The sequence below is a fragment of the Phodopus roborovskii genome, unplaced genomic scaffold (genome assembly GCF_943737965.1).
Source record: "Phodopus roborovskii unplaced genomic scaffold, PHOROB, whole genome shotgun sequence".
Taxonomy (NCBI): domain Eukaryota; kingdom Metazoa; phylum Chordata; class Mammalia; order Rodentia; family Cricetidae; genus Phodopus; species Phodopus roborovskii.
The window spans coordinates 26,705,979-26,733,016 of NW_026126416.1; the positions used below are offsets into that span (position 1 = coordinate 26,705,979).

At 41.0% G+C, this 27,038-nt stretch overlaps 1 protein-coding gene across 3 annotated transcripts in view; it reads left to right on the forward strand.

Moving 5' to 3' along the window:
- The first annotated feature begins 13,288 nt into the window (after positions 1-13,288).
- The window catches only part of Trpm7 (transient receptor potential cation channel subfamily M member 7), an 86,423-nt gene continuing 72,673 nt past the window's right edge, over positions 13,289-27,038 (forward strand). For all 3 annotated transcript variants that reach the window (XR_007834449.1, XM_051183467.1, XM_051183468.1), the window contains exon 1: positions 13,289-13,438. Coding sequence is in view for 2 of the 3 variants with exons in the window: in XM_051183467.1 (XP_051039424.1) it covers positions 13,436-13,438 (3 nt within the window). In the remaining variant the exon portion in view is untranslated. The remainder of the gene's footprint in view (positions 13,439-27,038) is intronic.

Sequence of the window (27,038 nt, forward strand, 5' to 3'; positions counted from 1 at the left end):
TAATAATTAAAAAAAAAAAAACATGGTATCTTTTTTTTTTTTCTTTTCAGGAACTAAATCAGGTGATAATAGGGATAGATAGCTACATCATTAAAATGCTATAGCTTATTATAGGGTGCTAAATAAGCCAAAATAATTCATTCATCATATACTCAGTTTGCAGTCCCAGCAGGAATAATCTTCATTAATGAGTCCAGAATGACAAGTCGAAGGCCTAGGGACAATTGCATTTACTGACCAGAATTGATACAAATGTTCTGATAAAGAATAGGAGGTATGGGAAGAAATGCTTAGAACAAATGACAGGTGGGGCACGGAGGGTAAGGATGACTCCCTCTGAGACAGAATGGGGCTCCTACAGAGCCCTTAAAAGCACTTACCTGGTCTTGCTTTCTGGGCCATTTGTGTGATACCATACACGAAGGGACCATTAGACTGGAATTGTGATGGGAGATGTCATTCTGTAAATATGTTTCTCATACTGGTTAATGAATAAAGCACTGTTGGCCAATAGGAAAGCAAGACAGGAGGGACTAGGAGACAAGGAGGAAAGAGGAAGGATAAAGGAGGAGTCAAGATGGAAGACTGAGAGAGCAGAACACCGGCGGCCTCTCTCTCCGATAAGATAAGACCACGTGGAAGTACTTAGATTAACAGAAATGGATTAATGCTTAAGACAGAGCTAGCCGATAAGAAACTAGTACCTGGCCAACAGCATTACATCTAATACAGAGTCTCTGTGCGCTAATTGGGGCTGGCGTGGCAGTGGGACCAGAAACCTTACTTCTTACAGAATTGTTTCCATTAGGCATTTCAAGTCACTGAGTCAGCCTTCCAGCAGTTAGGGTCCAGCTGCTGGAGAATGGAGGATGTTGTTTTTATTTTTGGCTTTTTATCTTTTTGTCTCTCTAACAAAGAAGCTTTGCTAAATTTGAAGGGAAATGGCTACTGGTAATTTTATGTATGTATGTATGTATGTACGTACGTACGTATGTATGTATTGAGGCAGGGCTTCACTGTGTGGCCCTGGCTAGCCTAGAACTCACAGAGATCTGCCTGTCTTTGCTTTCAGGGTGCTGGGATTGAAGGCTTGTGCCATCACATCCAGCTCTGGTGATTTGTTTTTGATTTTGTCCAAATCTTGTCATCAAAGGAAGACTTTTAAAACTGTGGAGAAGGCCAAAGGAGTAACTTAGTGGTAGAGAACATATTTAGCACATGTGAGTCCCTGAGGGCAATCTTGAACACTGATCCAAAACAGACCTCTCAACACACATACAAACAAAGTAAAATGTACTTAAGCAAGATATGTTTCTCCCTTTACAAATATTTTGAGGGAGGGCCAGGGAGTCAGCTCAATGGGTAATGGTGCTCTCAAGCTAAAACACAGCCTGAGTTCAATTCACGCAGAGAGAGAACCCAGTTCTCCAATGTTGTAGACATGCACACACGCACACACACATATACACTTTCACACACATGCACTAAACATTTTAAAAAGAAAAGAAACTCTGAGAGTCCTAAAGTGCAGTTGTGTGGCAGAGCACTTGTGTGACATTCCTAAAACCCTTGGTTTATCCATACTCTCCCTCCATAAATAGGTAGAAATACGTTCATATATAATAAAAGTTTATAAATGTTTTAGTTGTCCATTGTATAGCTAATTAGCATATTGGCATATGGTTGAAGAGTACCTGCTTGCTTCTTCTTAAGCCATTCAGGAAATAGTTATTAAGTCCTTATAGCATGCCAGACTGCTGTGAAAGGGAGTCGTGGAGAGGCTGACCAATTAGAACTTCATGGGTGTGGAGAAGGCGGAGGATGCAGGTCCAGACCCTAATCACATCTCTCAGACTGTCTTTCCTCACATAACCTGTGACTAACGAAGTCGAACTAACATGCTGTGACTAGCAGTTACCTTTTGGAATGTATTAACTTAATAAAACCCCACTTCTACCAATCAAAGGGCTAAGAATGCTCTCAGGTAGTGTCTAAAGCCTATAGCAGGGTTTTCTCCTCCCTCCCCCAGTTCTATAACCCATCCACACAATGTACCCAGTGATGTATTTGAAAAGATTTCTAATTTATAACTTAGTTTCTATTACCATAAAACTTCATGAAACCAATTCCATGTTGGACCATGGAATTTGAGATAACCTAAATCTGTGTTCTTGGGCTATGGGCACTCATATTGTGCTCCAGAATAAACTATCTTCTATCCCCTTTGAGGTGAGAGCTGTATTTTTATGTCAACAGTACCAAGGTACTGGTATTAAAGATTAATTAAAAACATTCCAAGTTTTTGTAGTTGGCATTGAAAAAGTTTTCTATTTGTGACTGAGGATAATGCTTTTGAAATAGTATCTTTTAAAAATCCTCTAATCTATCCAAAGCAGAGCAAAATTTGTTGAAACTGGTTAATCACCCTCTGTTTATATAAAAGATTCTGTACTGACTGCCAAACATTCTTGACTATCAGACTTTAATAGAAAAATGTTATGTTATCTGGACATTTCATATACTGAGTTTTAATGTCAATATCTTAAATCGCTTTTTTCTTTATTCTATGTATCTTTTACATGATGTATCTTGATCCCATTCATTTCCCTGTTCCTTTGCATCCGCCCTCCACCCCTGCCCCCCTTAAATAAAACAAAGTTTAAGGGGAAAAAAAATAAAAATCTCACCATGGAAGCTGCAGTGTGACACAGCGAGTCATGCAGTAAACCCCTTTGTCCATACATCTTTACTTGCAAGTGTTCATTGCAGAGTCCTTGGCCTGGTTTCACTACACTACCTCTGCTGGGCCCTCACTGGGACTCCTCTGGTTATCTGTTGTTGCCCTGAGTCGTGGAAATCAAGGACTCTGGTCATAACCCTGGTTCTGTTCCTGGGCGGCTTCAGGGTTGGTCAGTATACCAACCCTCCCCTGTCCTCACCACCAGGGTGAGCTCTCCAGCATTGCCCCAGCTAATTCAGCTCTTGTAGCAATGAGGGAGGGGTGGGGCCAGCTCTCCTGCTTTCACACCCTCAGGGTCCTCTCTCCCATCCTTACACCAGCGGGGCCAGCTCGATGGTGTTGCCCAGGTGAGGTGCAGGGGCCACTCTCCTGAGTGCTGCAGCTGGTGAGAGGCAGGGGCAGCCCTCCTGCTCTTATGAGCCCAGGGCCAGCTCCTCCATCTGTCTCGGGTGTTGATGGGTGGGAAGGCATCTCTCCTCTAACCATGCTACCCTACCACAGGTCAAATGATTAATGGGGACAGCTCTCCTATGCTCATACCACCCAGGCCATTTCACCCTCACCTATGACCACCAGGTATCTCTGCTGCACTGCCTAGGCAGGGGCCAGGGCCTGTTTCCGGAGTGCTGCAGCTGGTAAGCGGGAGGGTCAGCTCTCTAGTCTGTTGCAGGCAGTAAGGGGCGGGATAAAGGGGGGCATTTCTCACCTTCCCACATTGCCACATGACAGCCAAGTAGTAGGGACACCTCTCCCATGCTTACAACTTCTGGTTCACCCACACTTCCATCATTAAGGTTAGTTCTAGCGAATTACCCAGGCGAGGTGCAGGGCCTGCTCACACGAGCTTTGCAGCTAGTGGGGGCAGGGACAGGTCTTCCATTCTTGTGACCTCACAGCCAGTTTTTATACCTGGGACTGGGGGGGGGGGCAACTCTCCTCCACCCATGCCGCCACAAGACAGATGAGTAATGGGGACAGTTCCCCCTCAGGGCTGGCTCACCACACCTCTGCCTCAGGGTTGGTATATGGTGACCCCTCTCAGCTGACTAGAGATATACTGGTGGCAGCCCCTCCCAGAGAGAGGTCTGAGGGATGACTAAAGTGGAAATAACTACACAGCCCAACAAGTTGACTGATTAAGCAGAATAGGGAAAGATTTTGTAAAAGACTAAAAAATGTGTAATCTTTTTTTATATTATTATGGGTGTTGCTCATATGGGTCTTTTTGTCACAATAGGGAACACAGCACACAGCTTGAGAACAACTTTGGAAGGGATAATACAGTACCTGAATAGCTGACTCTGCCCTCTGTACAATGCCTCTCTGTTCAATATGGTTATTGATAACACCCAGCTTATAGAGGCACAAGAACTTAAGATAATGTTGAGGAATCAGAAAACAGAGACCTGGAAGAAACCATATAATTAATGCTAGCTATGCTGCATAAAGACTGGAGTCTCCTGCTTTCACTTACATTGGAAGCAAACCTCTATATTGTCAAGATTTGTGAAGCAATTTTAAATAATTTCAGGAAGGTTTTGTTGATGTTTTGTTTGCTTTTTTAGTTTTGCTAAAACTGTCTTCAACTCCTTCAAAGACCACAGAAGGATAATATATAAACTCTAGAAATGACAGAGACTACTCGCCTGGTCAGTCACCCGAAGTTCTTTTGTAATGTTCCATCTTCAGCCCATAGGCCATAGTGTGTCTGGCAGACTCTTCAGCAAAGCAGGAAAATTTAAACTGTCCACCTGTATTGACAGTTTGTCAGTCACTTTTCTCTGTGTCCTGCAGACTGTCTGGCAGACTCTTCCTTGAAGCAGGAACTCTGATTTGATATAATTCTGTTGGCCTGTTATTAGTTTCTTATCAGCTAGCTCTGTCTTAATTACTAACCCGTTTCTATTAATCTAAGTATTTCCATGTGGTCTCATCTTACCAGAGAGTGGGCCAGGACCTCTGTTCTCTTAGGTCTCTCCATGCTGACTCCTCCTTACCACCTCCTCAAATCCTCCTAGTCTCGCTTATCTTGCTTTCCTATTGGCCAACAGTGCTTTATTCATTAACCAGTATGAGAAACATATTTACAGAATGACATCTCCCATCATCTCCTCTTTTCTGTCTAAATAAAAGGAAGGGTTTTAACCTTAACAAAGCAAAATATATCACACAACAGTTATCAAGTAAGAATCATAGTTAACAATATTTAGTCCATTAACATTTAGCAAGATTTAAAGAAAATATTCCATCTTCTATCCTATCTTTGTGAGTCTAAAGTCCTATATGTAACTTATCTTTAATCTTAACTAAGGAAAACTATAACCATAACTATTTGTCTTCAATTCCCTCAAAGACCACAGAAAGATAACATATAAATATAAACTCTAGAAATGACAGAGACAATTCACTGCCTGGTCAGTCACCCTAAGTTCTTCTGTAATGTTCCATCTTCAACCCATAGGCCATAGTGTGTCTGGCAGACTCTTCAGCAAAGCAAGAAACTTTAAACTGTCCACCTGTAATGGCAGTTTGTCAGTCACTTTTCTCTGTGTCCTGCAGACTGTCTGGCAGACTCTTCCTTGAAGCAGGAACCCTGTAGCGATGTCCATCATGTATCAGCAGTCATGTTCCTGGGGTCCTGCATGTCCAGTTTATACAGTATAAAGCCAAATAGTCCAGACAAGAGCAGTATCTTGCCCAAATGGCTAGTCTTGCCATATTGAAAGCAAACTCTATACGTGTTTCTTCAATGTCCATCTTCCTTTCTGATGCAGGTGGTGTTGCCAGAAGCAGTTATGTCTCACTGTCAAGAAAAACCGTAAACCATTTTAAATACCATATTCTGTACATCTTTGAAAGGTTTGAAGAATGCCTATCCATATCAAATACATCTTGAAAATCTAAGTAACTTAACTCTAAGTTTTGACTATCATAGGTAACTATCTATAATTTGTACTAAGTTATACATTATATTTAAATGAGCTATATAAACACAATGTCTAAACAAGAGGAGAAATATACATATCACAAAATTGATCTTAAATTGTATCAATAAATGAAAATCCATTCCAAAATATTCATTTCCATACCATAATTCCTTTCTTACCTTTACAGATATTGGTTGTGATCATTAACCATTTATAACCAACCCCATTTAAATGAAAACAAACATTTATAAACAGTATTTGGAAATTTGGGCGTCGTTCTTTCAAACTGCTTCCTGCTGATGGGGGCGCTGTCATGGGGATCCTAAGAAGATGAAGAAATCCTGGCTTTAGTCTGCAAGGCTGGCTTGTCCCAGCTGTTTTCAATGTTGGATCACCTGTGACGATGTTTCAGGGGGTCTGGCTTGCTCAAACCACATTAGTCTGGAAGGAATCCACAGCTTTTCATTTTCTGTGGAAACAAAAATAGAAATCCTTTTCCCCAGTAACTTGTTCTTAGTAACTCTTAGACAAGTGTAGTGCCTAGAAAAGGCTGTCTGAAGGAGACAGTCTCCTGCTTGTTGAGCTGCCAGCAATTTGTATAGTGCTCAGGTTCCCAGATTTTGTGAGCCATCATCCATGTTGGGATAGCTGTTTTGTTTTGTTTTTTGAAACAGGGTTCCTCTAACTAATAACCCTGGCTGTCCTGGAACTTACTTTGTAGACCAGGCTGACCTCAAACTCACAGAGATCCTCCTGCCTCTGCCTCTCAAGTACTGGGATTAAACACATGTCATTCCAAGTGCTGGGATGAAAGGTGTGATATTTTTGGACTGATTTACTCTCATGTAGCCCAGGGTGGTCTTGAACTCACAGAGATCCATCTGCCCCTGTCTCCTGAGTCTGGGATAAAAGGTGTGGACCACCATTGCCTGGCCTCTATGGCTGTGGCTAGCTTTATTTGTTAGATCACAAACAAAAAAATCACAATTTAAGAACCAGCATCTCCTCTCAATTAGAAATGATGCTCTTCATGCAGAATTGGAGGACAGAGTTACATATTAAATTACATATCATGAAGGTGTTTATTATTTTTATGTATATGTGTATTCTTCTGTCTGTGTGTGTGTGCCACTTGTATACGTGTCCTCGGGGGACAGAAAGCATGTTGGATCCCCTGGCGCTGAAGTCACAGACAATTGTGGGTGGCCGATACAGTTACTGAGAACTGAGTTCTGGATCACTAGAGAATCAGCCAGTCCTTTAGGTTTGTTTGGTTTTAAACAAATGCCTTTATGTCATTAAATGGTAGGCTGGGATACACTGGGGAAGATGGCTAAGGTTATGATCCTCATTCAGTTGACTGTTTAGTGGGCAAAAGACAAATAAGTTGATAATTAGAGCACAGAAGGAACTGGTGGGCGGGAGAAATGGTTTGCAGCTAAGAGCGAATACTGCTCTTCCAGGGGATAGTCAACAGCACCCATGTAGTAGCAGGCTCACGACTCCCTGTAACTACAGCTTCATGGGGATCCAACGTCTGTAGCTTCTAGAGACAATTTCAGTCTTATGCACGTAGACACATAACTAAAAATATACAGTATGCAATGTGAATGAGCATTCCAGAAAAGGCTCCTAACCCAAGTTGCATGTGTTTTGAGGGGAGGGCTACAGATTCTTGAAATAAGAAACTTATAAGTTGTACTAATAATGGACTCTTCACAGAAGAGTGTTTAGAGGTATCCAGAGGCAAGGCTAAAATGAAAAGATTTTAAGGTATGTGGATGTTTTTAATATGTGTATGTATGTTTTATTGAAACAGGGTCTCACTATGTAGCCCTGGCTAGCCTTGAACTCCCAGAGATCCTCCTGCCTCTGTCTTCCAAGTTGTGGTGTTAAAGGTGTGCATCACTATGCCTGGCTCAAATTTATTTTGAGAGCAACAAGTGCCAGGAAAAGATTCACAGGTTATGAGTGCAATTCTTATTACATTCATTCTGGGTAATTCTTTTGGGCTCATTACAATAATCCCAGGCCTCTTACCACTTAAAAGGATCAATGTGGGTTGGTTATGCCTTTCTGTAGTATACTCTTGTCTAGGAATGCCCTCCCTTTTTTCTGTGTAATTTCACAAGACTCAATTGTAATTTGCCTTGATGATTTTCAAACATCTCCAGGTGTAATTAGATTATACCATGAAATAATTATTTAGTCATACCATAATTTTATCAGTTAGATATTGCTACGTAAATTATCCCAAAATGTAGAGGCTTACAAGAACAATAAACAGTATTTTTCACAGTTCCCAAGGGTAAGAGTGTTAGGAATGGCTTAGCTGATTTCCTCTAAGAGGTCTTTGAAGTTAATGAGGGTGCTGAAGCCTTTCACAATGGCTTACCTGTATGGCTGGCAAGTAGGCACGGGCTATTGGCAGGAGATCTTAGTTGTCATGTGTACTTTTTGAAGGGCAGATTGGCAGCTAGCTTTCTCTGAATAGTGATTAAACGAGCAAGATGGAAGCCAAAGTGTTCTTTGTGATCAAGCCTCAGAAGTCATGCACTTTCATTTCTACAATACCCCATTGAGAACATGAGGTCAGCCCTATTCAATGTGAAACACTGAGGGTATTAGCGAGGCTAGCTACTCACTCTTACAAGAACCCACTTCAGGTAACCAAAAGCCAGTGCCCCCATGACCTAAAGACCTCCCACAGGACACTACCTTTAAATATGTTATTCTGATTATGATTATTATTGTAGTATAAGAAGATAAGGAGTGTGCTGGAGAGATAGCTCATGTTTTAAATTCCTATTCTCTCTCTCTCTCTCTCTCTCTCTCTCTCTCTCTCTCTCTCTGTGTGTGTGTGTGTGTGTGTGTGTGTGTGTGTGTGTGTGTGTTCTATCTTTCTAGTTTAACACGGGGTCTAGGAAGGAACTTAGATCTCTGGACTTCTGCAGCAAGCACCTTTACCCACTAAACCATTTTGCGAACTTGAATTAAACTGCTTTATTTTTACTTTATTTTTGTTTTGATTTTTTGAAACAGGGTTTCTCTGTGGGACAGTCCTGAATGTCCTGGAACTCACTCTGTAGACCAGGCTGGCCTCAAAGTCATAGAGATCCGCCTGCCTCTGCTGCCTGAGGGCTGGGATTAAAGGCCTGCACCACCACCACTGCCCAGCTAGTTTTACTTTTTTTAAAATTATTACTTTTATTTTATGTGTATGGGTATTTTGCTTGTATGTATGTCTGTGCACCAGAGTGTGGTTGATACATACAAAGCCCATTCAGAAGAGGAAGTGGACTGGAATTACAGATGGTTATAAATTGTCATATGGGTACTGGGAATTGAACCCATGTCCTCGGAAAGAGCAGCCGTGCTCTTAACCACAGAATCACCTCTCCAGCCCTGAACTAAACTGTTTTAAATAATTGCCAAGGGCATGGAGAAGAATGAGATGCTGTGAGGATGGGAAATATACATGCCAGTGACCAAAATGGAAAAGAGTTCCTAAAAGAAAGAGGTGTTGGAGAAAGAACTGTTTACTAAACAGTTTTTGAAACTGTTTACCATTCCTGTTCGTCACAGTGCTGGATAGTTATATGTCGACATGACACTAGCAGAGAGGAGGGAGCCTCAGTTGTGAAAATGCCTACACAGGTGTAGGGAGTTGGCTCCACCCCTCACCTGGGAGGGGCTGCTCCAGTGACCCAGACTGACCAAATCATCTACCTCCCAGGCCTACAGCCAGGCCTTGGGTTGGCCCACCCTAACATCTACCCCATCTAGGACCTACTGTTCCTGTAGAAAGATACCTGCAGGTCTTGGGATATTGGGGAGGAGTTTCAGTGAGGATCCAGTGATGATGGTATACCAGAAACCAGAGGCCTTGAACCACCAATGACTCATTGCAATGAACATTTGCCAGTCAAGTTGATTGGTCAAAAGGGTATGCTGTGTGACAAACCTTGACTCCCAACACCATCAAAACAATGAAGAGGTACTAGAAATGAGGGAAAGATGGAAGAGTGAAGATTTTTTGTTTTGTTTTGTTTTTTGATGGTTTTGTTTTCATCTGATTTTTAAAAAACTTTTTGGGGGTGTATTGGAGGGGTAAGGAGAGGATATGGGGGGGAACTGAGAGGTTAGCAAAAATTAGGGTGCATGATGTGAAATTTCCAAAGAATCAATAAAGAAATTATGCTAAATTAAAAAAGATATTATAAGAGAGGAAGGAAGGAAAGAAGGAAGGAAGGAAAATAGAAAACGCCTCCATAAGGTCAGGTTGTAGGCAAGTGTGTAGGGCATTTTCTTTATTGGTGATTAATTCGGGAAGACCCCACCTTTGTGGGTGGTACCATGCCTGGCCTGGTGGTCCTGGTTCTACAAGAAAGCAAGCTGGAAAGTCAGGCAGTGGTGGCACAGGACTTTAATCTCAGCACTCAGGAGGCAGAGGCAGGAAGGAGTACAGAGCTGGTCTACAGAGCTAGTTCCAGGACAGGCTCCAAAGCAACACAAAGAAACCTTGTCTCAAAACATCAGAGAGAGAGAGAGAGAGAGAGAGAGAGAGAGAGAGAGAGAGAGAGAGAGACAGAGAGAGACAGAGAGAGACAGAGAGAGACAGAGAGAGAGAAGAAAGCAGGCTGAGCAAGCCATATGGAGCAAGTCAGTAAACAGCACCCTTCCGTGGCTTCTGCATCAGCTCCTGCCTCTAGGTTCCTGCTCTCACTGCTTTTGATGATGAACTGTTATATTGAATATATGAGGAAAATAAACCCTTTTCTCCACAAGTTGCTTTGGTCATAGTGTTTCATCACAGAAATAGAAACCTGAATTAAGACAATCACTGACATTAAATAGAACTGTGCCTGACATATACAAGCTGGCCTTAAACTCTGAGAGATGCCTGCCTTTGCCTCCCAAGTGCTGGGATTAATGGCCTGTGTCACCACACCCAGCTATTCCTGACACATTCTTGGGCACTTAGTAAATATTTTTTTATCTAATAAATTAGTCTTCAGAATGACTGTTGGTGAGTATTAAAAAACTTCAAGGCTGTCCGATATCTGAATAGTAGAAATTTATTTTGTTTAGTTTGTGTTTTCTTTCTTTAATTTATTTTTCTTATTTTACATATCGATCCCAGTTCCCTCTCCCTTTCTCCCTCCTTCTCCCTCCCTCTCTCCCTCCCCTGTCCCTCTTTCCTTTCCTCCCTCACTCTCTCACCCTCCTATGCCCCCTGACCACCCTCCCATCCCATTCCCTCCCCACTCCACACGTAGGGTGATGCCTTCCAGGAGAGGTCATCTAAATCTGTCAAGTCATTTGGAGTAGGGACTAGGCCCTCCCTCCTGCCTCTATATTTTGGTTAGTTTAATTAAAATTATTCCCACTCACCATTTCCCAATCTAAGTTTTTCAATTTACCAGAATTTTGAAGATTATTTACCATTTTATTACTATATCATTCATGAAAGGAGAGAAACATTTGCTATAGGCACAAAATGATTTGAGTTACAAAAAGTTCCCAAGAAATAAAGTACTTTAATTTCATTATATTTTGATTTTCTTGTTTGCCCTACCTTCTAGACTATAAAGCCACTAAAGGCACGAAATGATAGCTCCAGTTGAGTAAAAAAGGTATTTATTGAATGACTACATAAGTTAGTAAAGATCTTGGCTGGAAATCTATTATAACATATATATTAAAACCTTTTCTTTTTAGACAGGTTCTTTACTATGTAGTCCTGGCTGGCCTGGAGCTTCATATGTAGACCAGGTTGGCTTTGAATGCACAGAGATGTGACTGCCTCAACATCCTAAGTACTAGAACTAAAGGCATGTGCCACCAGGGCCAGCAATTAAAACATTTAAAAACCCAGTTCCTCCTAGTCCTGCAAGATAGGGAAGGAGTACTCAGTGCCTGAAGATTGTTTACCAGCACCTCAAAACTTGTTAGAGAAACAGTGTTTGGGTCAGTTTTGTTGAAGAGACTCTGCTTCAGTGACCTATGGGTCATATTGCTTGGGAGATAATAATTATGCAGTATGAAAGTAGCTAGGCCAAAACAAGCTAAGTGCACTCTGTACAGAACTTCAGCTTGTACAGACATACATCAGTATTGACAAAGCAGGCCATTGCAGTCAGTTCTCCCTATCCTTGGGTTCCACATTTGTGAACTCAACCAACCAAAGAAGGGATCTGGAAATATTCCAAAATATTTGGAAATAAAATTATATCTATACTGAGCATTTTGTTAACCTCTGAAGAAATATATTTTTTTTCATTTTGTTAGGTATTGCACAAATTTAATGCATACTTGAGGGTGTATGTTATATACAAACATACACCATTTTATAAAAGGGTCTTGAACATCCGCTGGTTTTATTATAGGTATGGAGAGTCCTGGAACCAATTCCCTTCAGACACCTAGAGACAATTGAAGTTAGAGGGTGTGATTGTGATGATCAGACACAGGAAGAAACAAAAAACAAAAAAAAGGTGCCAGAGCCTTGGGGTTAGTGAATTTGTTCATTGCCTTGATTGTAGTGATGATTTCATATCGAATTTTATCAAACTGTACACCTAAATGTGTGAATTATTTATCAGTAAACCTGTTTTCGCTGTTGTTGTTTTATTGAGACAGGGTCTCACTATGTATCCCTGGCTGGCCTGGAACTTGCTATGTACATATACCAGCTGGCCTTCAACTCAACTATTCGCCTGCCTATGCCTCCCGAGCGCTGGGGTTAAAATCGTTCATCATCACGCCCTGCTTTTTAATTTTTTTTTAAAGAGAAACGATAGAGGCAGGAGGCTATAAATCTGTATGAGCAGAAAAAGACGTTTCAAAAGCAGGTTTGGTTTTGTGTTTTTAAGATGATGTCATACTAACTCGGGCTAGCCTCGAATTTACTGCAGTCCTCTTGAGTTAACCTTTTGAGTGCTATTACTCCTAGTCTAATAACACTGTTCCAGGATGGCAAGCGTCTGTAATCCCAGCACTGTGGAGTTAAAAGCAGAATTCAGAGTTCAAGGTCAGGAACCCGGACTTCAAGAAGCTCAAACCCCACTAATTGTCTGGAATTCCAGCGCGATCTTCTGAGAACACTGCACACACTTGGGACACAAGACATGGCATTCAGGCAAGAGACACATGCACATGAAATCATAAAATATGCTACTAATAATTGCACCCTTGATGCGAAAGGATAACGTGCGGGTAGCGATCACTAGTAACCAACATAGACAAATGCGATAGCAAAAGAAACAGGCATGCGCTGCTCTGAGAGCTATTTTTGGCGAACCCTGGGGGCTTGTCATGGAAGCGGAACAAGTTCTCACTGGCCCAGGTAGGGGAAGCCGAAGCTGGCAGCACCCGGGAAAGCGGCAGCTCCGCCCTTCCCTGCCGACGGCTGGGCGGAGCTTCGGGAGTGGGCCGCAGTGAGCGCGCCCTTCACGTGACGCGCCCTCCGCGCGACGCACTCGACGCGCCCGTCACGTGGCTGCCTCGGCCCGTCTCCGGCGGAGGCGGGCGCTGGCGCGGGCGCGTCCCTGTGGCCAGTCACCCGGCGGAGCTGGTCGCACAATTATGAAAGACTCGACTTCTGCTGCTAGCGCCGGAGCTGAGTTAGTTCTGAGAAGGTTTCCCGGGGCTGTCCTTGTTCGGTGGCCCGTGCCACCGCCTCCGGAGACGCTTTCCGATAGATGGCTGCAGGCCGCGGAGGAGGAGGAGGAGCCGCTGCCCTTCCGGAGTCCGCCCCGTGAGGAGAATGGTACGGAGCCGGCCGGGCCTGGCGCGGGCGGGCCTCGCGGGAGCCTGCGCGGCGCTCCGGGGAGCTCTGCGGCCCTCCGGGGCGCCGTCGCTAGCAGAGGAGTCGCCGAGTTGACACGGGAAAGGAGGGAGGGCTGGCGTGTTAACGGTAACGGGGAGGGAGCGGGTTCCGAGCCGTGACTTGTTGACTGTGCCACAAACGCTCTACAGGTACATTTTCTGTCTTTCTTTCTTTTCTTCTTCATTTTTGTTTTGTTTTAGCCGAACGGGAGTGATTTTGATGCTGTAGACGGTGATGGGGCTCGGGTTTTTTTTTTTTTTTTTTTTTTTTTTAAGCAAGAGTGAAGGAACGGGGAAGGACAGTTCCTGGGACGCCGAGACAGTGCGTTGCCAGGTCTGCGTCGAACTACCTCATCTGTTGTCCCAGACACTTGGAAGCAAAGGTGCAGACAGGAGGGAGTCGGTGCGTTGCAGTCTTGGTTAGAGCTTTTGTTGTTGCTAAGGCCAGGAACCGGATTTGGAGTTTTCTTACAAAGAAAGCCATTTAGATCCAGGACCTGAGCAGGGAAGGCATTCCTGGGCAGTAGTTTAACTTGATAGGCTTTGTGCAAACTGGTCTCCCTTTGGCGAAGTCTGACAGGTTTCGTTTTCCTCCTTTTCTTTATTTTTTGAGACAAGGTAATCTCTGTGTTGCCCTGGCTGTCCTGGAACTCAAATGTAGACTAGATTGGCTTTAAACACGCGGAGATCCGCTTACCTTTGCCACTCCATGCTGGGATTAAAGACATGCGCCACCACTCTGGGCTAGGTTTAGAAGTGCCTTGCCAAACTTGCATCAAGGTTTTACTTTTAAAGTACTGAGTTATACTTTGAGTAAATATTGCATTTCCACCTTCGTTTGTAATGTGTCAGTGGAGACGACTTTTTTTTTTTTTTTTTTTTTTTTTTGAGACGGGGGTTCTCGTGTAGCCCACAGGGTGGCCTCAAATTCTGAAACTGCCAGTGAGTTACCTACCTGCCTGGATCCCTGAGCGCTGGGATTACAGTTGTCAGTCATCATTCCTGGTTTTTTCTATCCTGAAAGGAAAGTTCAAATCCCTCTACCTCCACTAAATCATTTTGTTTTAAGTACTTAAGTGGCTTTGATTTAAAGGACTCTATTGATGGGTGAGTTTAATCGAAGTGCCTTGAAAACTGTTAAATACAGACTATCCAGTGATATATCTAGTTCTTCATTTTAGATGGTAAATAGCATAAATTTCAACATACTAACTCAGCATTAAAAAATGTTTTCATTAACAGATGAAATTGTTTCCCAAAATTACTTTGTAAGTAATTCACCATATATGGTTCATAGTGTGAACTTAACTATTGTTTGGACATGGATAAACTTGTTGAGAGAATAATCTCACTTAAAATTTGAAATTAAGAGTCTTTTGTTTTGCTTTTGTTTTTCGGGACAGGGTTTTTCTGTGTACCCCTTGCCATCCTGGAACTCTGTTTGGCCTCAATTCAGATTTGCGGGCTTCTGTCTCCAGAGTGCTGGGATTAAAGGGTGGCCACTACCACCCAGCCAAAATTGATCCTTAACTTTATTTTTCCTGCACTGCTTACATCATGACTTCTATTAAATTGAATGGTTAGCATTTCAGTATGCAATTGAATTATTAGTGAAACCTTCGGATAATTTAAAATATGGGGTTTTGTTTTTGTTTTGTTTTTTGAAGACAGAGTTTCTCTGTGTAGCCCTGATTGTCAGTAGACCAGGCTAGCAGCCTTCAACTCAGATCTGCCTTCTGGATGTTGGGATTAGAGGCTTGCACCACCATGCTTGACCACTAGGTGGGTTTTTTATTCAATAATTCAGTTTAATTTCCTTACCCATTTAGATTAATCTGACAAAAAATTAACTTAGGTATAATGAATGGGTCTATGCTGTGTAATTTTTACTGTGAATTGTTATTTAAAACAATTCTGGTAAGTAGCTTCTACTTTGACACTATAACAGAATAAAAATGTGGTTTCAGAAATTTTAGTCGGTCAGCTGACTAAATAACAATATAAGTTACAAGGTACCCCCCAATTATCTGTCTAGAGTGGTGGTGCATGTCTTTAATCCCAGTGCTCCTGGAGGCAGAGACAAAGTTCCAGCCAGCCCAAGCTGCATAGTGAGACCCTGTCTCAAAAATAAAAAACAGCCTCCCCACACAAACATAAAACCCTACAACAAAATTATCTGTCATAGCTACAGGAAATTTTTCTCTTTCTCATTTGATAGTCAGTTGCTTATTAAGTTATGTATTCTAAGTACTGTGATACACTGGAGTAACAAAGATAGGCTAGATAAGTACTCTTTTTTTTCTTTTTGAAGATTTACTTTTATTATTTTAAATTAGTTGTAGGTATGTGTGTGTGTGTGTGTCTTCATGTGGGTTTGTGCACATGAGTGTTGGTTCCCACAGGGGCCAGAGATGTTGGATTTTCTGGAGTTGGTATTATAGACTATAGTGAACCACCTGACTTGGGTGCTGGGAACCCAACTTGTATTTTCTCTGGGAGAGCAGCAAGTGCACTTAACTGCTGAATCATTTCTCCAGTTGCTTTTATGTTGTTTGTTTGCATTGATGGGACTAGATCCCAGAGTCTCAAGTGAATTAGGCAATTGCTCCAACACAGAGCTGCATCCCTTGCCCCATAGACAAATCTGCCTTTGAACATCATACATTGTACTAGTTTATAAAATAATCTACTTGTCTAATTGTAGACATATTTCTTCATGAAACAAATTGTCTCTCATGGTTTCTTGAAGGGCGATATAAATATACTCAACATAAAAGGAGAGTTTAATACAATTACCTGGATTACTATGACATGTGTAGATAGGACAGCCCAGGAGAGAAAAGGATTATTTTGATTAGGCTTGTAAAGTGATAGAGGTAAAGAATAGGAATAGAGGTGGTAGGCTAGAGAGATAGATAGCTCAGGTTAAGAACACTGCTTGTTCTTGCAGAAGACTGGAGTTTGATTCCCAGCACTCTTGTGGTGGCTTACAACCATCTGTAACTCTAATCCCAGAGGAATCTAGTTCTACCTTCAGATCTCCACAGACACTGCATGCATTGCAATGCACACATGTACATTCTCGCAGAACACCCATACAAATAAAAGTAAAGACTTTTTTTAAAAAGGAGGAATTGGGTACTGGAGGGATGGCTCAGTGGTTAAGAGCTACAGAAGATTGGAGATGGGTGCTCAGTACCCATGCCCAGTGGCTTATACCACTGGTAGTTAGTTCTAGCAACAGGGGGTGCAATACTGTCTTCTGGTCTCATGGGCACATGTCTCTCTCTCTCTCTCCCTCTCTCTCTCTCTCTCCCTCTCTCTCTCTCTCTCTCTCTGTGTGTGTGTGTGTGTCACACAAAATAAATCTTTAAAAACAGTAGGAATTAACCTGGAATAGATGCATTTCTGAATTGGTAATTTTAGTGCAAGGGAACCAACCTCTAGAAGAGAAGAACATTCTTTTCTAACACTGTTGTTGTACAAAACTAGACATGATTTGTAATGAGTACAGTATGACAAGATACACAGTCCTGGTAGGAATGTTATAAAGGTAAGCAGTAGATATCTGAAAGTAGCATGTCATGTAGTGAAGTGTGAGTTCTTCTGGAAGTGTTGGAGTCTACAGAAAGCAGTGCTATGAATGGTGAATTGGTGTGTTGTTAAATTGAGAGCAACTCACAAGAGTCTGTTACAGGTCATGGAGATGGCTCCTTGGGTAAAGGTGGAAAAAAAAAGATGAAACTATTTAAAAGTTAAAGAATTATGTCACTTGAGTGCAGTAATATTTTTCAGAGTTGTTTATGATCAGCTGTGAAATGAAACTATGTTGCATTTGGTCATTGCCTAAAATGTGCAGGTATGATGATTGACAGTACTTAAGATAAAAATACTTATAACTAGATATATAGTTCACTGGTAGATTAAATGCTTACCTAGTATGTTTGATGCCTTGGTTCAATTTTTAGTATTGGAGGTGGGTAAATAAAAGTTTTGAAGTGGTTAATTGTACTAAAGTAAGCACTTGTAAAACTGAAGTTGGAACGTTCTAGATAGAGATATTTGACACTGTATCCTTATATTTTTGTTCAATATTTGAACACTGGGTTACATACTTCCATCTTTTAAAAAAACAAAAAAGATTGACCAGTGGATTTGTTATTAGCCTTAGTTGTAAAATTTCCCTCAACTTACTCACATAATACTTTTAGTTGTAGCCATTAATGACTTTTGCCATCGAACTCCCTCCCCATTTATGTGAATATGTAAACACTTAGGTGGGTGTCACTTGTTTTTAATTTTGTGTGTGTGTTGGTCTTTATGTATGTACACATGCATAGTTGCTTGCAAAGGCCAGAGTTGTCAGATCTCCCCAAAGCTGGAGTTACAGGTGGTTGTGAGCTATCTGGTGGGGGTACTGGGAATCAGTTTCTGATCTTCTGAAACAGCAGTATGTGCCCTTTACTGCTGAGCAATCTTTCCAGCCCCAGGTGTCACTTTTTTTTTTTTTAAATAATGGGATCTTACTAACTCTGGCTGGCCTGGAACTTGCTGTGTAGACCAGACTGGCATTGAACTCATAGAGGTCTTCCTGCTTCTGCTTCCCAATTGCTAAGATTAATTAAAAGGGTGGACCTATACTTGGCTTAGTGTGTCACCTTTAAATGGTATTTTGTAGCTATTAGACTAGTTGAGATGGTTCATGTATATGATTGGAGAATTGAACCTTTCAGTTTATTTTTAAAAGTTACTGATTCTAATTTGAATTGCATTAGTACTTTTAGAGATTTGTTGATTTTTTTTTTTTTTTTTTTTTTTGGTTCAGTTTGATTTATATGTAGAAAATGGTTGGTAGTATGCTCATTCCCTGAAGATTTAGAAGTTTTAGTACCTGTTAAGTTTTCCTCTGTGAAGGTGAGCAGTTCTTCAGCATTGGTAGACTTGGCTATTCCTGAGTATCTTTATCAGATAAAATCATTTTTCTTTCTTTCTTTTTAAGAATGGGTCTGGCTTTTTTCTCAGGCAGATTTCTACCTCCTGGGCCTCCTGGCTCCTGAATAACTGTAACTATAGTTGTATGCTGCTCCACCTAGTTTAATGTCATAGCCTGCTGTCGTTATTAACTTCTAAAGGTAGATGGTCACTTTTCTCTGACGTCAGGAACTACACTAGGATTAAAGTCTGTGAAGCCCTTTTTTGTCTTTCCTACCATTATTCAAACACACTAATAATCTAATACCTCAACTATCTAAATTCCAGAGTGCTGGAAACCTTAACCTTTTCCTTTACTCATGGAAAGTAAAAAGGCTCCTAAGCCAAGCCATATCAAGAATTTTAGCAGCCTTGACAAAGTTTACTTATTGCAAAAGTATACACAAAGTGAAATTTAACAGGTGTGGTTACCCACTTTTGACAATTTGGTAGTGTGCCCAAAGTGATAGAAGAAAAGGTAGCCAAGAAGCTGTTACTATGAGGAGGAGACTGGAGAAGCACTTTTTTTTATATGAGAACAAGAGCTTTCCCCTTACCTTTTAATCTTTAAGAATATGATTTACTATAACAGACACAAGATATAATAGGCTTGAAACAAATTTGATAGCTAGTAGCATTTAGATGTGGTCATTGTTCTGAATGTTTTACATATGCCAGTTACATAGATTAATCACTCAAGAAAACTATGAAGTAAACACTTCTCTATTAATTGTATAAGAAGGGAAGCACAATTACTTGTTAAAGTTTCTCAGGTTACTGAGTGGTGGACTAGGTATTGATCTGTCGGAGTGGAGCTTGGTATTTAAGGAGATGTATGTTTGTGAGCTTTCAGATGGGAAAGGTGTTAAGGTTAAGTTCTTTAGTTTTTGTTTTGCTTTTTCCAGAGACAGGGTTTCTCTATTTAATAGTCCTGGCTGTCCTGGAACTTGCTGTGAAGACCACACTGGCTTAGAACTCACAAAGATCTGCCTGCCTCTCCATCCCCCCAACCCCCCAAGTGCTGGGACTGAAGGTGTGCGCCACCACCGCCCAGCTTGGTTTTGATTTTGTTTTAAAGTAAGATTGGAAGCTGCAGTGATGTCTCAGTAGTCAAGAGCATTTGCTGCTCTTCCAGAGAATCAGTTTGGTTCCTAGCATCTACATTGGACAGCTCACAACTAGCTGTAACTCCAGCTCCAGGGCATCTGACACCCTCTTTTGGCATGTTAGAGTGTTGACAAGCTCATGGCACATATACATAATAAATATAAAAATATTTGTACTTAAAAAGTAAAATCATTGCTACAAAAAAAAATTTTTTTTTTTTTGACACAGGGTTTCTCTGTTTAGCCCTGGCAGTCCTGGAACTTGATCTGCCTCTGGAGTGCTGGGATTAAAGGCTTCTACAACCACCAGCAGTTGTGATTTTTTTTTTTTTTTTATTATTATACCATATTTTTTCCAGTGACATGAAACCCAGTAGAATTTACTTTATTGCTAAGTTCCTTATATGTAGATAGGTTACATGCAACTCAGTTTTATTCATTTTACTCTGACAAAGTAAAGACTTATTAAACTATGTGAGGGAATTCTTAGTAGTTGGAAAAGTTGTCTACTAAACCAAATAGATCCTTTGAGAGTAAATCCTGTATTAAGGAGTGAGAAACATGTATGTATCAATAAAGAACTATGAAAATACTCAGGGACAGTTCATGTATTAATACCATTTGCTTATAGTGTAAAAACCAGGATTTCTAGTAGATAATGCCTCAGTACTTCTTTAGGTATCCCCTTTTCAGAATAATTTTTGTTACATATCCAAACATTATCATTGGCTATTGGTGGGTGGGTATATTTACTTGACATATCTTCTGCTGTTAGGAAAAAGTCCCTTTATTTAGAGAATCTACTGCTAAGTATATGCTTTGAGTAAGACATGTTTCCATGGCCTCAGGCATTTGAGCACTTGGTCCCCACTTGGTGCTGCTATTGAGGGGATTATGTGCAGTACAGTCTTGCTAAAGAAAGTATGCTATTGGGGGTGGGCTTTGAGATTAAAAAGTCTAACCTACTTCCAATTCTTTCTCTGCTTCATATTTATGGTAAAGGTTTAAGTTCTTAGCCTCCTGTTCATGCCGATTTCCCCACCATGATAGATTCTTATCCCCCTGGAACTGTAAGATCCAATAAATTTCACTATAAGTTGCCTTGTTCATGGTATTTTTTAGCACAGCAACAGGAAAGTAACTAATGCATGTAGTATGCAATATTAACTAGTAAGCTGGTTCTAGCCCAGTTCTCAACTATGAGTTTTGACCTCTTTGGAAAACCTCTACTTCCAGAATTATTTACATTACAATTCATAGCAGTAATGAAATTACAAAAATTACAGTTATGAAATAGAAATGAAAATATCTTCATTATTGGGTGTCACCACAATTGAAGAGCTGTATTAAAGGGTGGCAGCATTAGGAAGGTTGGGAACTACTACTCTTCTTTATGGTTTTTAATATTCTTAAAGAGTGTGTGTATGTGTGTGTATGTACCCCTCTCCCCTTCCCCACCCATATTATGATCCAGGGGCTTCTTGGATTACTTTGAGCAACACTGTTAGAATGTGTTTGGCTCAGAACTGTGACATTTTAAACCTGGCTAAATTACTTGAAAACCAAGAAGAAACTCCTTAGTTCCTGATGCCCACCCCAGTTCTGCATTCTGAACTCACTGATTTCAGTTCTTGTGGGGCCTGCCTCATTTATGGATTCATCCCAAAGCTTTTGTGTTCCATATCAGTCCCAGACCCTGTGTGTTGCCTTAGCCAGCTTGGGGCCAAAAGAGTCACTGTTTATATTTTCAGCAAGCTCACCTCTTCCCGTATTCTTCCAGGTATTTGGGGACGGTCTAAGACTGAAATTATGATGCCAGATTAGCTAATAGAACCTTTAATAGTTGTTCACCCTCCTTTGGGATTTTTACTACCCATTGCCAGGAAAATTACTGATTTTCAATAGCTGATCAGCTTTAAGCAATGTTGCTGATTTCACTGCTTGTTAGACTTTTTTTTTTTTTTTACTTTGTTTTAAGGTAACTAAAATTAACATATCAAAAAGTTACATACATATGAATGTGTGTATTGTAGTTAGGGTTTTTATTGACTGAAAGCGCGTGGAATCTAAAAAGTCAAAAACAGAGTACAGAACAGTGGTTACCAGGAGTACAGTGGTATAGTGTCAGGACAGAGACTGGAAGCCCTTTACATATGGAAGAGAGGTGCTCAAGAAGAGGCTGTGGGGTAGGTGGGAGAGGTAGCAGCCCAGCACTTTGGGGGCTTTCCCCTCAGGTCACTAGCCTACTCCCAATCTCAGGAGTACTTTTCCTTCCTGAAACTGTCTCTTCCTATTTCTAATCCTGTGTCCCGGGTCCAAATTTTTGCTCTGAGATAGAAAGACCTAAATACTTTAGACCTGGATCCATTATAACATTGGGGGAGAATCGGGGAATAATGTTTAAAGTGTTTCAGCTTATAGTCACAAGAGGAATACAATCTGGAAACCTAATTGACTTGATGAATAATGTTTTGTATACTTGAAATTTGCTTTGTAGACTTGAAATCTATTTGGATAATAGATGCATTAGTTTAATTACAATCACATCACATCAAATTGCATACCTTGAAGATAATACTACTTTTCTTGTTTTGTTTTGAAACTGGGCCTGAATTGCAATCCAGTTAGACTGAAACTATCTGTGTAGCCCAGACTAACTTCAAATCCCCAGTCTCCTGCTTCTACCTTCTAAGTGCTAGAATCACAGGCTATGCCATCATATTACAGGTCTTTTTGTTTGTTTGTTTTTTCAGACAGGGTTTCTCTGTGTAACAGTCTTGGCTGTTCTGGAAGCATGCAGTTGTTTTTGTTTTTTGTTGAGGCAGGGTCTCTTTGTATTGCTTTGGAGACTGTCCTGGAACTAGCTCTTGTAGACCAGGCTGGCCTTGAACTCACAGAGCTCCATCTGCCTCTGTTAAAGGCGTGTATCACCAATGCCCAACTAGCATACAGTTCTTATTTGTCAGTTACACATCAGTAAAGAATAAATTTTCTTTTCCCCCAAGAGCCAAAAGGCAGGATTGGATTTATCTGCTCTATGGTTAATCTAAGAACTCTCACCTATAACTCTAGCTTGTGTCAAGTTGACAGAATGATCAGGACAACTGACCCCTTGTCGACTTGACACACTTCTACATTACTATTAAACCATAATTCTTTTTTTTTATTCTCCAGATCTTATATTAATATCACAATATAAAACATTCCAACTATTTTTTTTCTGGAAGTGTTTTTTTTTTAATTTAAATTTGAAACAAAGTTGTTTTACATGTTAATCCCAGTTCCCTCAACCTCCCATCCTCTCACCCCTACCAAACTCCAGCCCATCCCCTTTCTGCTCCCCAGGGAGGGTGAGGCCTTCCATGGAGAGTCTTCAAAGTCTGACATATCATTTGGGGGAGGGCCTAGACTGTCTAGGCTGAGAAAGTATCCCTCTAAGTAGGATGGGCTCCCAAAAACCATTCATATACTAGGGATAAATACTGATGTACTACTAGAGGCCCTATAGACTGCCCAGTCCTCCTAACTAACACCCACATTCAGGGGGGTCTGGATCAGTCCTATGCTGGTTTCCCAGCTATCAGACTGGGGTGCATGAGCTGATTCTGTGGGTTTCTCCAGCCTGGTCTTGACCCCTTTGCTCTTCACTCCTCCCTCTCTGCAACTGGATTCCAGGAGTTTGGCTAGTGTTCAGCTGTGGGTGTCTGTCTGCTTTGCTTCCATCAGCTGCTAGATAAAGACTCTAGGATGGCATATAAAGTAGTAGTCAATCTCATTATTGGGGAAGGGCATTAAAGGTAGCCTCTCCACTCACTATTGCTCAGATTGTTAGTTGGGTTCATCTTTGTAGATCTCTGGGCATTTCCCTAGGGCCAGATTTCTCCATAAATTTATAATGGCCCCTTCTATTATGGTGTCTGTTTTCTTGTTCTCCTCTCTTTTTTCTTTCCTTGTCTCAATCTTCTTGTTCCCTGATGCCCACTTCTCCCCTTTTCTTCTCCCCTTCTCTTTCTCCTAACTCCCTCTCCCTTCCCTCCATGCTCCCAATTTGCTCGGGAGATCTTGTCCCTTTCCCCTTCTCTGGGGAACCATATGTGTCTCTCTTAGGGTCCTCCTTGTTTCCTAGCTTTTCTGGCAGTGTGAATTGTAGGCTGATAATCCTTTGCTCTATGTCTAAAATCCATATATGAGTGAGTACATACTGGGTTAGCTCATTTAGGATGGTTTCTTCTAGTTCATCCATTTGCCTGTGATTTTTTTCAGGATTCCATTGTGTTTTTCTGCTGAGTAGTATTCCATTGTGTAAGTGTACCACCTTTATTCCATCCATTCTTCAGTGGAGGGACATTCAGGTTCTGGCTATTACAAACAATGCTGCTATGAACATAGTTGAACAGATGTTCTTGTTGTATGATTGTGCATCTTTTGGGTATATGCCCAAGAGTGGAATTCCTAGGTCTTGAGGTAGACTAATTCCCATTTTCCTAAGAAACTGCCATACTGATTTTCAAAGTGGCTGTACTCCTACCAGCAGTGGAGGAGTGTTCCCCTTTCTCCACACCCTCTCCAGCATAAACTGTCTTTGGTGTTTTTGATTTTAGCCATTCTGACAAGAGTAAGATGGTATCTCAGAATTGTTTTGGTTTGCATTTTCCTGATGGCTAAGGATGTTGAGCACTTTCTTAAGTGTCTTTCAGCCATTTTAGATTCCTCTATTGAGAATTCTCTATTTAGTTCTGTACCCCACTTTTTAATTGGATTATTTGGTGTTTTGGTGCCAACTACTTGAGTTCTTTGTATATTTTGGAAATCAGCCCTCTGTCAGATGTGGGGTTGGTGAAGATCTTTTTCCATTCTGAGGGCTGTCGTTTTGTCTTGTTGACTGTGTCTTTTGCCTTATAGAAGCTTCTCAGTTTCAGAAGATCCCATTTATTAATTGCCAATCTCAGTGTCTGTGCTACTGGTGATACATGTTCAGGAAACGGTCTCCTGTACCAATTTGTTCAAGGCTATATCCCACTTTCTCTTCTAAGAGGTTCCATGTGGCTGGGTTTATGTTGAGGTTTTTGATCCATTTGGACTTGTTTTGTGCATGGTGATAGATATGGTTCTCTCTGCAGTTTTCTACAAACCAGCACCCAGTATCCAGTTATGCCAGCACCATTTGTTGAAGAAGATGCTTTCTTGTATAAATTTAGCTGCTTTGTCAAAAACTAGGTGTTTGTAGGTGTGTAGGTTAATATCAGGGTTTTCAATTTGATTCCATTGGTCTACCTGTCTATTTTTGTGCCAATACCAAGCTGTTTTCAGAACTATAGCTCTATAATAGAGTTTTGAAGTTAGCAATGGTGATGCCTCCAGAATTTCCTTTATTGTACAGGGTTGTTTTGGCTATCCTGGGTCTTTTGTTTTTCCATATAAAGTTGAGGATTGTTTTTCAAGGTTGTGAAGTATTGTGCTGGGATTTTGATGGGTATTGCATTGAATCTGTAGACTGTTTTTGGCAAGATTGCCATTTTTACTATGTTGATCCTACCTATCCAAGAGCATGGGAGATCTTTCTATTTTCTGGTATCTTCTTTAATTTCTTTCTTTAAAGACTCAAAGTTCTTATTATATAGGCCTTTCATGTGTTTGGTAAACATTACACCAAGATATTTTATGTTGTTTGTGGTAACATTCCAACTATTTAAAAGTCCAACTGTCTTAAAAATTCAAACTTGAAAAGTTCAAAGTCTCAGTTGGGTGGTGGTTGCAGAAGCAGGCAAATCTTGGAGTTCGAGGCCAGCCTGATCTACAGAGTGAGTTCAAGACAGCCACAGTTAAACAGAGAAACCCTATCTTGAAAAACAAAACCCTCCAGGGGAAAAAAAAGTTCAAAGTCTCTAAAATAGCTAAGGTTTCATAACCATGGGTTCCTGTAAAATCTAAAAACAAGTTAAATACTTATTCCAAGAGGGAAGAACGGGAGCACAGTTACATTCAGATCAAAGCAAAACCAAGGTCCATTGATGTAATGTTAATTGTCAGACATCTGGGACTCATGATCTTCTGGACTCTAAAGGGCATGAGTAGCTCCACCTCTCTGTCTCTTCATACGTACCATGGATCATAGTCTCAGGCTAGCTCCGTTTCATAGCTATTGCTGACCTTGTTGATTGTCCCCTATCACCAAAATACTGGAGTCTCTACTGCAACTAGTTTGCACCTTGATTAGTAGCCTCTCCTGGGCTCTCTTCAGGGACTCTGACCCTGCTACATGCCACCAAGCCTTAGCTTGGCCTCTTCAGACCTTCTGTTGCAATTGAGGCTACATCTTTACCATTGGCTTCTCCTGATCTCTTATAGTGTCAGGTCCCAGCTTCTCTCTTTGACTGTTTTCATGCCTTTAGAACCAGGTATTATTCTAATACATGACCAAGTTCAGCTGCCAACATGAGGTACAGCTTTGGTTCCCTCCGTACTTCAGCTTCTGTATACTGAACCGGAAAAACCACTTCCCACAAGAGTTTACCTCAGTGATGCTGTTCGCCTTTTCATTTTTCCCCCAAGTTCTGATAACTTATTTGTTATGGATTTTTTTGTGCTTTTTTAAATTTGCTTTTGCATATTATTTATTTATTGAGACAGGGTTTCTCTGTGTAGCCCTGGCTATTCTGAAACTCACTCTGTAGACCAGACTGACCTTGAACTCAGATCCACCTGCTTCTGTCTCCCATAATCTAAGTACCATTTTTTTTTTTTTTTTTAAATCCTAGTTAGGTTTCTGTTTCTATTGTGAAAAACTACAGTGACTGAAATAATCACTGAAATGATCAAAGCAAATTGAGGAGAAAAGGGTTTATTTTAATTTACAGCTCTCAGGTCACACTCCATCATTCACCAAGAGAAGTCAGAACATGAATTTGCAGGGAGGAATTGAGGCAGAAGTCACTTAGCAACATTGCTTACTGGCTTGATCCTGTGCTAGATCAGCCTGCTTTATTATACGAACCAGGACCTCCTGCCCAGGGTTGGCACTGCCCCCAGTGTGTTCAGCTCTGCTGTATCAATTATTAATCAAGAAAATGCACCCACATTTGCCTACATGCCACCTGGTGGAAGCGCTTTAGGTGTAGTTTCTTTTTATGACTTTGCTTGGCTACTTGGGCTTGGTGGCCCTTGTAATCTCTGCACGAAAGACTTTTATTTCAGTCACTACAGTATTGAGAGAATTAATTTGCCATTTGCTGATATAGGCAAAACTGCATGAAGAATGAGTGTTTTTGTGAAGGTTCAATTTTAAGTTTGACGTGCATCTTAGGTATCAAAAGAGTTGAATGCCAGACGGTTGATATGTGACATAAGAGTTTAGTAGAAGATTTGGATTGAAAGGCAATTTTTTGTTTTTGAGACAGGTCTCTTTAGTAGACCAGGCTGTCCTTAACTCACTCCCGTGTGCTGAAATCAAAGATGTGCACCATC